Source organism: Dermacentor albipictus, chromosome 6 (genome assembly GCF_038994185.2).
Source record: "Dermacentor albipictus isolate Rhodes 1998 colony chromosome 6, USDA_Dalb.pri_finalv2, whole genome shotgun sequence".
Classification (NCBI taxonomy): domain Eukaryota; kingdom Metazoa; phylum Arthropoda; class Arachnida; order Ixodida; family Ixodidae; genus Dermacentor; species Dermacentor albipictus.
The window spans coordinates 4713970-4728605 of record NC_091826.1 but is presented as its reverse complement, the minus strand read 5'-3'; the positions used below and the strand labels follow the sequence as shown (position 1 = coordinate 4728605).

The 14636-nt window shown below is 46.8% G+C and overlaps 1 protein-coding gene across 11 annotated transcripts in view; it reads left to right on the top strand.

The window, feature by feature from the left end:
* Wnk (Wnk kinase) overlaps positions 1–14636 on the top strand; it is a 540152-nt gene that overhangs the window by 352678 nt on the left and 172838 nt on the right. For all 11 annotated transcript variants that reach the window (XM_065456126.1, XM_065456128.1, XM_065456129.1 and 8 more), the window contains 2 exons: positions 13190–13315; positions 13381–13518. In XM_065456126.1, coding sequence (XP_065312198.1) covers positions 13190–13315; positions 13381–13518 — 264 coding nt within the window. The remainder of the gene's footprint in view (positions 1–13189; positions 13316–13380; positions 13519–14636) is intronic.

The window sequence follows — 14636 nt, the reverse complement described above, 5'->3', positions numbered from 1 at the left end:
TGAAACCTCTGTAGAAAGTAACCTAAGGCAACAAGCTACTTGGAAACATAATCCTTAAATTGTTCCGGAGGTTGTCTATGACGTGTAGACCTACGGAGGGCTGGTTCAAGTTGTAGAGGAGGAACAGCAGAAGTGTTACTCGTACTGGGGCTAGAAGGGGACTCAGAGACCTGAGTGCCTTCAGGGGCATTGTCTTGGGGAGGAGTGTCGCACGGACGTTCAGGAGACTGTTCTGCACGGGGTGAACCCGGAGGTGGTGGTGGTGAGACAGGTGGTTGCAAAGAAGGGGTTGCAGCAGGAAAATGAGTACCAGTAGGAACTGGAAGAAAAGGTGGAAAACCATCGTCAAAGGATGTTACATCATTGAAATGACTCCTTTCATTTGTTTCCCCCCGACGTACCGAGTACTTCACCAGTTTAGACGCGTTCCAACGCTTGCCATTTTCAAGCTCGAAAGTACTTCGACCTACTTTGCGGTAAATCTTGAACGGACCGGAGTATTTAGGACCAGATTTCCGTGAAGTACGTACCCTAACCAGATCGCCTGGCTGAAACTGAGGACATTTAGTTGCGCAACGACGATCCGCATACTTTTTAGTATTTTCCTGTTTTTCACATACTCCACTCTGCACTTCCTGGCGCAACTTTGGAGAAGCAAATCCAGGATGAATTGGAGGCATGTTTGCAACGTCCAGCCGAGTTCGTGGTTGTCGACTATGTAGCAGCATAGCTGGAGACACACCGGTAGTGATATGGGGAGTAAACCTGTAAATTGCCAAGTATTCTAAGACCGCAAGTCTGAGGTCTCGCTGTTCCAAAATAGCAATCTTTATGAATTCTTTAAGGACACGGTTAAATCTTTCTACCTGGCCATTGGCCTGTGGGTAGTAAAGAGAGGATAAGAAATGCTTAATGCCTCTTTCCTTCAGGAAGTTTTCGAACTGTGCAGAAAAAAACTGTGGTCCATTATCGGACACTATAGCATCAGGAAATCCTTCCCTACTGAATATGGACATGAGACTGTGCATGATGGCTTCCGATGTGACGGAAGGCATAAAAGCAACTTCGGGCCATTTGGAATGATAGTCAACCATGACCAAAGCAAAACGAGCATACTGTGGCGCACGATCAAAAGGGCCTATTATGTCTATGGCTAACTTTTCCCATGGTCTTAATGGCCATTCGACAGGTTGTAATGGTGCAAAAGATGGTTTGGCAGATTTATCTGCTTGTTGGCACACAAAGCAGTTTCCCACAAGTTCCTCAACTTGCCTATCCATGTGAGGCCACCAGTAGATGCCTCTCAATCTGAGCTTGGTTTTAGTAATGCCTAAGTGACCTTCATGAGCAATAGACAGGAGTGTCTGACGCAAGGAAGCAGGAGGAACGATACGTTCACCTCGGAGAAGCAGATTATCCATGTAGGACAATTCTGACTGTACAGCAGCATACGCCTGTAACTCTGGTGGAAGGTCCACCGCAGTTCTCCATCCTTTTACTATTTTGTCTTTTAATGCTTGGCACACTGGATCTGCCTGTGTGGCTGCTTGGAATTCCTCCTTTGTAATGCAAGATGAAACTAAAGACACTATTTCCTCATCTAGTGCTGGTTCACATTCGGGAGGGATGTGTAGGTGCGACAATGCATCTGCAATGACATTTTAGTCACCTTTACAGTACTGAATGGAGAAATTGTAATACAGCAATCTTGCATTCCACCTTGAAATTCTTAACGGTCGCTGTCCAGGACCCTTTGAAGATAGCAATGCAACTAGAGCTTGGTGATCAGTTCGTAGAGTGAACTGTCGACTCCACAAGTAAACATGCCAATGTTCACACGCTAACAGACATGCCAATGCTTCCCGTTCGCCTACAGAGTACCGTCGCTCTGCAGAAGATAACGTACGAGAAGCAAAAGCTACTGTAAAGAGCTCATTCCCGCATTTTTGCTGTAGGACAGCTCCTATGCCAACGTCAGAAGCATCAACCATCACAACAATAGGCAGATGCGGTTGGAACATGCGTACCACCGGGCGTGATGCAAGTACGTCTTTAATAGCCTGAAAGCTGCATTCAGTATCCCGATCCCAGACAAAGGCTTGTCCTTGCCTTAGAAGTTTCCTTAGCGGTTCCACTACGCCGGCATACTGCGGGATAAATTTAGCATACTATCCCGTGAGGCCCAGAAATAAATGTAGAGCCTTTTTGTCCTTAGGCTGTGGTGCCTCCACGATTGCCTGAATTTTACTATCCAGCCTGTCTTGCCCTTAGAAATTTATTCAGATCCACAATTAAAAGAAAAAACTTCTGGAAATCTGATGAGCGGTTACAGAGATATGGCTGGAACAAGAAGCCTCAACAGCCAAAAAAGTCATTTTGAGAAAATGAGCTTTGAAAATTTTGACCACATGTATTGGTCTAAAATGACCCTGCAGCGTAACTGGAGATGTCCTTAGGCACTCTCTTCTTTTTCCACCTTTCCACCTTCTCTTGCGATCGCTTCTTGGCCTTTTTCAAGCGCAGAGAATCTTTCTCGGCTGCCCGTTGAATGGCCAGGTGGCCAGGTGTTAGCCCCACTGATGAACATAGCTCTTGGGTGGCCCTGTGGCAGCCAGCATTATATTTTAAAACTGCCTCATGCAGTGCTGTCTCCACAGCAATCAGCGACGCATGCTGCTCTTTGGGCATGAGGAACCATCAGTGCGATAATCGTCGGCGCACGGACGAGCGGCATGCTTCGCCATGCGGGCGAGCTTCATAGAACGCTTTCTTGCACCGAACGTGTGTAGCGTCTTGAGGTTCTTTGGGCGCATTGTGGCTGACCGCGCAACAATTTGCAGGCTAAACGCTGTGGGATTCTCGCACCCGTGCTCTTGGGACAAAGGAACGACAACACAGTAGTGCAAACAATCACAAGTGCATTTATTGCACCTTTCATAGACTAATGCCTGCTAACTGAGTTACTATCCACAAAACATGCTGATGGGCGCGCGACAAATCTAGAAGGCCGACTCGCCACAACCGTATAATGAGCGAATGTGTTCGCCCTATGCTGGATCCCAATGCCTGGTCGTTCGCGCGTTTGGTCTCGCAAACGGTGGCGCGTTCGCACGAGGCCCCACGAGACGGTCTCGCAGAAGCCTGGATCGGCGCACGCACGGCGCGTCCGCGCTGCTTGCCATCCCCAAATCAAAGCGGAAGACCTTCCTTTTCCGCGCCCAAGTAACCCCCGCCGTGAGGCAGCGCTAGCAGCGCACCATTCGCACCATCTCTCGTACTGTGCTTAAACCACACCGACCACCGCAGGCACCAGGTCCCGTGGCGAAGCCGGATCACAGGAGACGGGAGCTCTGCGGGAAAACAACGTATCAGGGGACGCGTGAGAGTCGTGCATCCCCACAATGCAACAACGGTCTCGTAAAGACGGTTGAAAATTTTCTCGTAAAGAGGCTAGAAACTTGGAGAATATGCGAACGGCTGCAAAGATAGACAATGGCAAGCAGAACACGCAAAGGGTGCCGGCGATGGAAGAGCCAAAGCATATGATGGCCGGACGTATTATGCAGGAGACCACTACGTCAGCGCATGCAGCAGCCAGTAGCCAGTGGGAGCCGCAAGCTCTCTCACGTCCTTGCAGAGCGGCCGCTTCGCCCGAAACATGAAAACTCTCGCGAGCCCTCCAATCATGAGCGATAAGCGCCTCTCCCATGCTGCTGCCGCCGCAGGTGGTGGGGAATAAAAGCACAAGAATGCACAAACAAAACAACACCAAAACGGCAGCTGTCGGGGGAGCGGTGGAGAAATGGCATTCGCACCAAGTAGGGGTATTTGGAGCGCTCGCTCGCTGCTCAAAGGCTGCCATGGCTCGTTATAAACTTTATTTTAAATAGTTTTGCAATGATTTAGATATCAATATTGTGGGGTCTGATGTGGGATATCTCACACCGTACTCTTGGGACAAAGGAACGACAACACAGTAGTGCAAACAATCACAAGAGCATTTATTGCACCTTTCATACAACAATGCCTGCTAGCCGAGTTGCTATCCACAAAACATGCCGATGGGCGCGCGATAAATCTAGAAGTCCGACTCACCGCGTCCTCGCGAGCAAATATGTTCGCCCCATGCTGGATCCCAACGCCTGGTCGTTCGCGTGTATAGTCACGCGAATCGTGGTGCGTTCGAAGGCGGCCACGCGAGGCGGTCTCGCAGAAGCCTGGGTCGCCGCGCGCTCGCGGGAGACGTCCCCGCGGCGCGCCGACCCGCTGGGAAAGAGGGGCGCTGCACGTCCGTGATGCTCGCTGTCTCCCACCCAAGAGAGCCGCGCCTTGCCGCTCCCGACGAGGGTAACCCCGCAGCCGCTTAGCAGCCGCGCAACACTAGCGCCATCTCTCGGACTGCGCCTGTACCACTCGGACCGCCGCGTGTGCGGCGAAGCCGCACTACAGGAGACGCGCTATGCGGGAAAAACATCAGGGGAGGCGCGACGGTCGCGCATCCCCACAATATTTACAAAATGGTAGTTCATAAGACGTTCGGCCCGAATATGTGGTTTTCCAAAAAATTGACTTTTTCGAGATTTTTTTGTTTTCAAAGGCCACATCCCCCTTTAACACAGGGAGCCCTGCATTCAAAGCATCTAAACACAATGAGCCCTTCACAGCTTCGCTCCACATTCTCTGGCTTAGCTTTACACATCTTTTATCTTTTTTCAAAGGGGGGCATCTAGTCTCATCAGTAACAACAACCTAATATTTATTGCATCTTCTGAACTGTAAACGAGGCGACCAAGTTGAAGGGGGGACGCGGCCCTCGCAAAACCGAAAATCGCAAAAAAGTCTATTTTTGCAAAACAATATTTTTGGGTTGTATGTCTTATAAACTACCTGTTCTTTAATTCTCGGCACCTAATTCAACCGCAAAGTACCAAATGAAATGCTACTTTTGAGGCCACCGCGGCCCACAAAACATGCGCAAATGCCAAAATGAAGTCAAACTTCGTGTGCGTGCCGTTCCCAGCCCTTGCGGCCTGCCCATGCCATCTTGGTGTCAGTTTGACTGTGAATTCTTTGTCTCTGTTTTGCTGCCTTGCAAAATGGCATCGTCAGCGTGGTCGAGGCACCATTGGCGTTTTCCTGCGATGCCATGGAGCGCTGATTGACCAGAGCAGCGCATTCAAATCCCGCGGGCTAAAGCGCACCTGCCATTGGCTGCTGTGCGGGCTGCTCCCTTCGATGCTGCACCCTGTCAGGATTGGGGGCTCAATCCCATCGTCCGTGGTCCTTTGCCAAGATTGGAGTACAGCATGAATTCGAAGGTAGCTGGCCCATGCCGACGTCCAACTTATTTACGCTGAGATCGTTGATGAAATGAAGAACTGTTTCTCATCGAGAACGAGGAAAAGGGTTTATTTACAGAAATTAAATCAGTCTAACATGACTGCTTGAGAAAAAGAGTATCAGTCCAACATGACTGTATGAGAGAAGTGACTCAGTCTAACATGACTGCTCAAGAGAAGTGTCCTCAGCATTCGCACAACCACAGTTTTTATACACTCGATTTGCCGGTCCTACGACGCGGCGACTGTTCGTTTACTCATCACCAACTCGCCGCTGCTCTGCAGATCAGTTTACGTACACAAAGGCAACCGCGCTCTGATGCCCGACAACGGCGTTGGCGGGGTGCCGTTCCGGGAACTATCGGTGCCAATCGAGGGTCGCTCGTTGTTCCGTGCCACGCCGAACCGTGAGAAGCACAAAAATACGTCGTTTCGCGGCAGCTTGTCCATGCGTGTCAAATCAGCTCCGCGTTGGGGAACTCCGGAATCATTGTTCACGCACCGAACTAGTTCCGTCACAATGTCGAAGGGGCTGGAGGAAGGCGGCGGATTCCAGCACAAAGGCCGCTTCTTTGAACGCCTCCCAGCTGCAGCGACGGAGAGGGAGAGGTGCGCGTCGTGTCGCCCTGTCGTAACTGTGTGGCAATCTTGTTTCGCAGCTCGCCATTCTTGACAACCCGCCACATTCGCGTCGCGTCGCGTAACTCATACACGGATGTTAGAAAAGTATATAACGGTACGTAAACTAAAAGGACAACGTCCAAATCCTTTTCCTTTCGTCAATGGCTCTGGTGAGTCAATAGAAGACCAAGCAAACACTCTTGGCGAAGTATGGACAGCTGGGCTAGTTGGTTATGATTAGCATTGTGATACATAGTTCCAGCGCACATTTGAACAAGGACGAGGCGAGAAAGACAACACGAACGCCGGACTTCAACTGAGTTTTATTCATTGGAAACAGGGCTTTATGTACACACCCCCTCCCCCTGTGTACATAAAGCCCTGTTTCCAATGAATAAAACTCAGTTGAAGTCCGGCGTTCGTGTTGTCTTTCTCGCCTCGTCCTTGTTCAAATGTGCGCTGGAACTATGTATCACTCTTGGCGAGCACTTTGAGAGAGTATCAAGTTCGGAAAACTATTCCGAAACTTTCTTAAAGCATAAAAGAATAGCTGAAAATATTCCTCTGCATCCAAACAAGTCATCAGAAGGGTACAATAGACCGTTAACATTCCATGAACTCAAGCTTGCCTTAGGCTCTTGTGGTAGCTCGGCTCCAGGTTCTAACGCAATAACTTATGAAATAATCAACAATCTGCCTTATGAGACCCTAAACTGCCTTTTAGGCCTTTACAATAAGATATTTGCTACTGGTCATATACCTTCATCTTGGAAAGAAGCAATAGTCCTACAAATACTCAAACACGGCCAAGACCCTTCCTTAGTTAACAGTTACGGACCAATTGCACTCACTAGCTGCTTACTTAAAGTATTTGAAAAGATGATTAACCGACGCCTTGTCTTCTTTTTGGAATATAATGGTGTATTGGACCCTTGCCAATCTGGCTTCTGAAGAGCGAGGTCTACTACCGATAATCTAGTTCTCATTGAATCAAATATATGTGATGCATTTGTACATAGCCAATACTGTCCATCTGTATTCTTTGATCTTGAGAAGGCATATGATACTGCCTGGCGACACGGTATTCTGCGAGACCTGTCTTCCTATGGAATTTGTGGTAGTATGCTGAATATTTTGCAAAATTACTTATCTGAAAGTAAGTTCCGCGTTAGTTGGCAATGTACTATCGCGCACTTTTATTCAAGCAAACGGTGTACCACAGGGAGGAGTGCTAAGTTTCACACTTCTTATAATCAACATGAACTCTCTCCGCTCTGTTATACCATCAATGGTTTCTTATTCTGTCTATGTGGACGACATCCAAATCAGCTTTAAGTCTTGCAACCTTTCCATATGTGAACGCCAGATACAGTTGAGTGTTAATCGGCTCATGAAATGGGCAGACGAAAATGGGTTTAGATTCAATGCAGAAAAGACTTCCTGTGTGCTGTTTTCCAGACGTAGAGAAGTATCTCCTGACCCTTGCATTACGATGCATGGGAGAAACCTGATAAATAGAAAAGAACAAAAATTTCTAGGTGTAATCTTCGATAGTAAGCTAACCTTCATGCAGCATATAAAACAGTTGAGACTGAAATGTCTTAAAACCATGAACCTTTTAAAGATTTTATCGCATCAGTCATGGGGAACAGATAGGTATTGCCTCCTATCTCTTTTTAAAAGCCTTGTGTTGTCACGCATAGACTATGGATGTATTGTTTACCAGTCGGCTTCAAAGACAACACTTAAACTACTCGATCCTGTCTATCACTTAGGTATCCGCCTAGCACTTGGTGCCTTTCGGACGAGCCCCGTCCAAAGTCTATACGCAGAATCGGATCAGTGGCCGCTGGATTATCAACGTACATATCTGGGAGTCACCTATGCAGTAAGAATCAAGTCACTAAAACAACACCCATGCAAAGCACTCATAAGTGATCAGTCCAGAAACCAGTTGTGCTTAAACAGGCCTTCACACGCCCCACTGTTCCCGTTGGCAGTAAAATCTGTTGCGGAAAAACTTGGAGTACTTTTCACATATCTACAGGAAAGCGACAATGCTAAACCTATTCCACCTTGGGAGCAATGTACAGTTACCTGTGACTTGTCCGTTAGAGAACTGAACGAAAAAAGTTGCCCAAGTGCCCTCATCCAGCAACATTTCTTGGCCCTTGAAGACAAGTATAAACCGACGGCATTTTTCACTGATGCTTCGAAGTCGGCAACTTCGGTATCATGTGCAGCCCATGGCCCAAACTTCTCCAACACTAAAACCTTACATAACCATAGCAGCATTTTTACAGCCGAAGCGTACGGTATCCTGATTACTGTTGAATACGTAGTGCAGCACAAGATACAAAAGTACATAATATACACAGATTCCTTAAGTGTTGTCACAGCCCTGTCGTGTGGCAAAACAAGCCAAAACCCTGTATTAAACATGCTCCTTAAGCGTATTCACGTAGCATATAAACAAAACCTAGCTCTTGTTGTATGCTGGGTGCCAGGACACTCTGGCATCGCAGGCAATGAAATGGCGGACAAAAATGCGGGACAAGCGGCTCATCGGGATATTATTGATGTAAGCTGGGTACCTGGTGTAGATATGAAACCTGCTGTACGAAAGATGCATCATAACCATTGGCAAGCTGAGTGGGACAAGCAAGTAGAAAATAAGCTGCACCTGCTTAAACCACGATTAACCAAACCTTTCCCACTGAAGCTTGATAGGCACACCGAAGTCACCCTAGCACGACTCAGAATAGGACACACTTATGGCACACACAAACACCTATTGACTGCAACTGACCCACCGACGTGCACACGCAGCGGTGAGAACTTAATCGTCCTACATGTCCTCATTCAATGTCCCGAACATCACCGAGAGCGAGTAGCTCATTTTATGGAACTCTACACACACCATATACCACCCCACCCCTCGATGTTCTTATCAGAAGATGCACTTTTTAACTTTAAAAGAGTGCTTAATTATCTTGCTCAAGCTAACTTTCTAAGTATCATCTCATTCCATGCTAACCATCAGATTGTGCCTCAGAGGTGAGGTACAATCTGATGCACAAAGGTATGTCTGAGCTCTATTGCATTTCTTGCGTGAGCAACAACTGTACAGCAAGGGACTCGCTCAATCCGCAACAATTTACCATGTGTGCCTATAACCAATGCATTTAAGACTTTATATTTCTCCTCATAATTTTAGAATTCATTCACTAGTATTTATAGATTTCTTACGTGTAGGCCTCTATACAGCCTCTACTTTAAGTCACAGCACCAAACCCACCATTTTACTAAACAAAAACACGTGTCCTGGCGCTCTTTGGCCTTAGATGCCCTTGCGCCAATAAACTCCAATCATCATCATCAACACCGGTGCCCAGGCGAAGTACTTGATGGCAGAGGCCACCAGACCGTTACTCACCTGGGTAGGAGGCACCGTCAACCCGGCTAGGGTGGAAGCAGAGCTTCGTACATTGAACTTGGAAGTTTTTTTTGTTGTCGACAAACAAACTGGGGGTAAGGGGCTGTAACAAGCATGTGACGCCACCCTCAGGCATAATCTTCGTTTACACGCCAGGCTCGGTGGCCTGCCAGGCTCAGTAGGTAACATTGGTCACCACACCGTAATAAACACCGTCGAGCACAGCTGCTCGGCGGTCAGTCATCGTTCGTCACCATCATGCTGTGGAGCATCGGTCTAACAGAGACTGCCTCGAGCCCTGCCTCGTTCGCGAACCCAGGCGGATCGTGGCACAAGTATGCGGTAGATTGACGGCTGTCATGCGAGCTTTCCATGGATGGATGAATAACTTTATTGAGGTTCCTCGATGCGCACGATTAGGGCGCAGCAGGCCGCTACCACGACTCTTCAGATTTCAGAATCTTTGACCAGTTGCAAATAGCACCCAAACTGACAGCGAAACATCGTGGACGATGGCTGCTCTTCACCACCTTCATTGCCTATGCACGGAGCAGGGATCAAGTCACGTCATACGCGGTCCTTCTGTCTGTCCTTCAGATTTGCCTTAGAATAACCCGCCTGCCTTTACGTTGGGATAGCCCTTTTGTATTTCAGCGAATAACTGGAAAGCAACACTTTCTATGCAATAAATAAAATATTGTAGCAAAGCACCGGTCCACTATTAAACTGATAAGCTCGTTTGTATTCAGTACAACAGAATGTCATTAGTTTGAGAGGAAAAATTATAGCACTTGATTCTACTCACAGAAATTCTATTGCTAAATAAAAATCTTCCAGACCTTTGTATACTACAACAGAGCTGTTATCAGTGCTTCCTTACGAAATTTGGTGTTCCCTCTATTAACTTGCACAAACTTTATTAGAGCACATTGTACATGCTCATTCCTAGGTGCCTAAGTTACTGATTTCATTTCATTTCATTTATTTACTCTCAAGGCTACAGGCATTATAGAGAGTAGTGGCTATAGAAAAAGAAAAAAATGGCTAATGAGGCAGCACATGGTCACAGATAGCTGACTTGAACACATCATGATCTGTGATAGTGACTGATATCTTGCTGCATTCTTGTTATGCTATGCCAGGAGACTCGCAAGCACGTACAGCACTGTATTTGCTTGTCCGAAGTTTGTAAGGATTAAATTTTGTGAAAAATTTCCTAATATTCGATCTGATATTTGGTTTTTTTTCTTGATTCGATTCAGTATTCAATTCAAAATCTACTATTCAGTATTTGCACACCTCTACTAAATATGTCTGAGATGTGACGAGATGCGGGCAGCACTTTGCTGCTAACATCAAAGCTGGAAGAAAAACAAGCTGTGATCCTGTCTTGTAAGAAAGATGGGTGATTAATCGATGCCACAGTAACAGGATAAGGAGTTTGCTTTTCTAGATAACAGATGCTCAAGCTTTTAGTCAGTGGTATGTGACCTGTGTGAGGATTTTAGCTTGCACAAATCGTAATACAGTTAAACCTCAATATAACGAAATATTTAACATTTAATAAGCTCTTGTCCATAGGACACCATGTGTTTAGAACCTCAGTATAACGAATTGTGCGTGTATGTGATTTCTAAATTTCACTTCTTCCATAAAGGAATGTCAAGGAAATAAATGGAAACTTCCACGTACGCAGACGGTCAAATAATTGAATTACAAGTGACTGCTTGCAAATGCATCTCTTGAATCGCGCGTGGCACTACAAGAACCACCGCCCGAGTGGAGCCGCATCATGTTCCATTTAAAGTCCAAGGGCGATAAATCCTATCGCGCCCGCGCACTTTGTGCTTTAGGTGCAAGTGAGAGTGTACGAGGGTGACACAAGAAAGATGGTGGCTTCACAAGTGCCACCTTCCTGCATGAGCAAAGGAAAAGAGGGGGAGGTGAGTGAGCTGGGGGGTAACGTGTTCAAGCGCATGCTAGGGGCGATGGGAGGGTGTAAGTAAGTGCATCAGAATTTCTGGCACGCGTCTCAGTCATGGCTGCGCAAAGCTGTAAGCGCGGCTGAGCGCATACGCAGGTGCACACGCTCCTATAGAGGTAATCTGCCGCTTGTGCAAAAAGTGGGCTTGCCAAGACGACATGACATTATGTAAAGTGTCTTTCCATGCATTCAATACTGGAGGTTGCGTAATCTCGGGTTTCGGTGAGCCATTGGAGCGAGAGGCAGATGAAGCATTCACTCCCCGCTGCTGGTGCTTTTCATTATAGCTCTGTCCCAGTGCAGGCAACGCTATCAACCGTAGGGGTGGAGTGCACGCCAAAGCGTGGCTGGCTTCGCTTAATTCGTACCGTCGATGTCAAGATATTGTCAACATGGCATGAAGCTATTTCATTCGTCAGCGACTCCCAAATTCGTCAAACTGAATTGCTTTCTCGTTCAAATATGCTTTTTTCGATTGCCTGATCATTCAGAAAATTCTGTGGCCCCTTTCTATGTAAGAAAAATCCATTTGTGACTGTACTTGTTTGCATAAAAGGTCCAATTTCAATACAAGGAAATAAAGAAGCAAATTGGCAATTTTACCTACTTCGTTAGATCGAGGTTTAACAAACTTTAATGCATTAGCATTCTTAGGGCACTTTACATGCTTTGTAGGGGCTGGGTATCTCTTTATGTATGTTTGTATCTTATCGTTTTCCTGGGTCACTGGGTAGTCAGTGGTCGAATGGGCAGCACATGAGGCTACTGTGCTGAGGGAACAGGGTTTTGCAACTAACAGTCGGACAAACTTGAGTCACTGAGTGCGTGGTGATGTGTACACTCATTCCACTCTTCAGCAAACCTATATCACGCCGACATGGGTCACTGTAAACGTGAGACTAGACAGGTATCAACTGTTTGAAGAAAGTTTTTGCGTCAAGTTGGAGGACTCGGTATGTGCCACTCAGTTGCTGGTCTTCAGGGAACATCTTCAATGCCATCTTGGCTCATTGGGTATGAGCCAGTATCTGTGTGCCACTCTTCAGTGACGAAAAAGTTCCCTTGAATTTCTCCTCTGCTGAACAGAATCGAAATCGTGCCACAAGGGTTTCTTAAAGGACAGCAACCCGATGAATTAGCAGGCTGTGCCACAAATGCACTGGGTATGTGCCACTTTTCAGTGAACACCTTTCACGCCAACACTTTAGCAAGCTGTGCCATGAACCTCTCGCCAACTTGGGTCACTGAGTACGTGCCACTGAGTGTGCAGCAAGAGAGGGAACAAGTATCAGTGTTTGCATGTACCGGTGCCCCTTGCATTTTGGAGGTCACACACAGGCCTCGTACCATTCGCACTAGATCGCATCGAGTGTTCATAGGGAAGCACAAGAGAGGAGTCTGGCTGCAGTACACGCCCGATACATAACTCATTTCAACGGGGGCAATATGTTGTGTCTCTATATTGATTAATGCTAACACAATGCCATCAACAGTCATCGTGAGTTGGGTTCTGCCTCAATTTTTTAGTCTGCTTTCCTATTTCTGCTTGTTAGTGGCTGTAATAAAATTGCACTTGTGAGTCAAGTGCTATCCTGACAGCACTTGACTTTTATGTCCTCATTGTTACATACCTGAATGTTGTTGCATCCTCTATGCACCTACAGAACTTTAGGCCACATGCTACGGAAAGTTGTGTGGGCTCATGACGATTGATGACGGCATGCGCTGCATGTTGGATCCTCTAGTGTTTGACTTGTTGCAGTGCAGTGTGTTGAGCAAAATACACATTGTTTCGAATGTCCTCTACAGGTGGTGACGAACCTGCTCGCCGAGCAACACGCAGACATGTTTGTGGAGCAGGTACAGGACATTGTGCAGCAGCTAAAGGAGCACCCGGAGCGACTGCCCATTGTGTCCAGCCAACCCACAGACGGGGTGAGCTACTCAGCCGAGTGTTGCCAAGGTTGTGACATTGCCTAAGCTTGGTTTCCGTTTGTTAGCGGCTGAGCTTTGAGAACATGGAGAACAGCATCATGCCAGCCACCCGTCCCCCCGAGAAGGAACCGAGCGAGCCACCTGGGTCGTGTCAAGGCTCACCAGTGCGCCAGCTCAAGCCCCTGACAGCTCAATTTCAGCAGGTAAGCTCTTGCTCTCAAGTGCCAAAGGTTTTTCAGTGTGTGTGGCGAACACCATGCATTCATGAATGCTAATTCACAAACGAGGCCAGTGATGCAGTGCTTTGCTTGCTGCCACGACTAGTGCTTGCTACAAGTTTGTGTGCACAACCGAAGAAATATTAAAGGGAGAGCACTGATGAATTTCCACAACATTCAAATCAGCATGGTGAATAAGCTCTGAAGTGCAAGGTTCCTGCCGTGCCCGCAGGTAGAGCCACAGGCTCTGGACTCTAAAAGTACTGGTGAATAGTGAAAAAAGACATCGGGGCAGCCTGTCGACGAAGTGTTTGGCGCTCCATTTGTGACAGAAACAGTGAAGTGATGTGCTCGCCTGCACAGCATCGAGCTACAGGGGCTTCACAACACACACAATATGCGGCACTACGCGGTTCTTTATACCGAATACAGTAAAACATTGTTTATTCGAACCTGGTTAATCCAGAAAAATCTTATGATCTGGACTTGCTGTCCGGTCCCAGCAGGAATATGCATTATTTAATACAATCAAACTCCCGTTAATTCGGACATATTTGACCACATATCAGTTAACTTGGACAACTCTCTGAGCTTGGGACAGTGCAGAGCGCTGCAAATGTACGACACAAAAGAGCAAAAACGGCACTAGCGTTCAGCCAAAATGAAGCAGCAGAGTCTCCGCGTTGCCATAGTCATGAGCAGAAATTGTACGTTAATGACAGCAATGCCAGAAAACTTGTGTCTATTTGTGCCTTAAAGCCCTTAAGGGGGGACGTGGCTTTGCAAATCAACTTCCTTATTTCTTCATGGATTTTGATGAAAATTGGCACAAATGTTTAGAATGTCTCCCTGATGCTTCCATAAAAGTTTCAGAGTGATACCTTGAGAATATTTTATTAAATTTGATTCAGCAGAATGTTTCAACCTCAAACTTTGTGAAGAGCCTGGGGAACTTAAAAAAAGTGATAGAAGGCTTGTTAAGTACTGACTGCATAGCTAAATACATGCTGAAGGTCGTGACATTCTTGCTTTTTTTTTTCAACACAAATTTTTGGAGTGTCATTTTTTATGTTACCTTCGTATCAAGCACACTTTCGGAATGA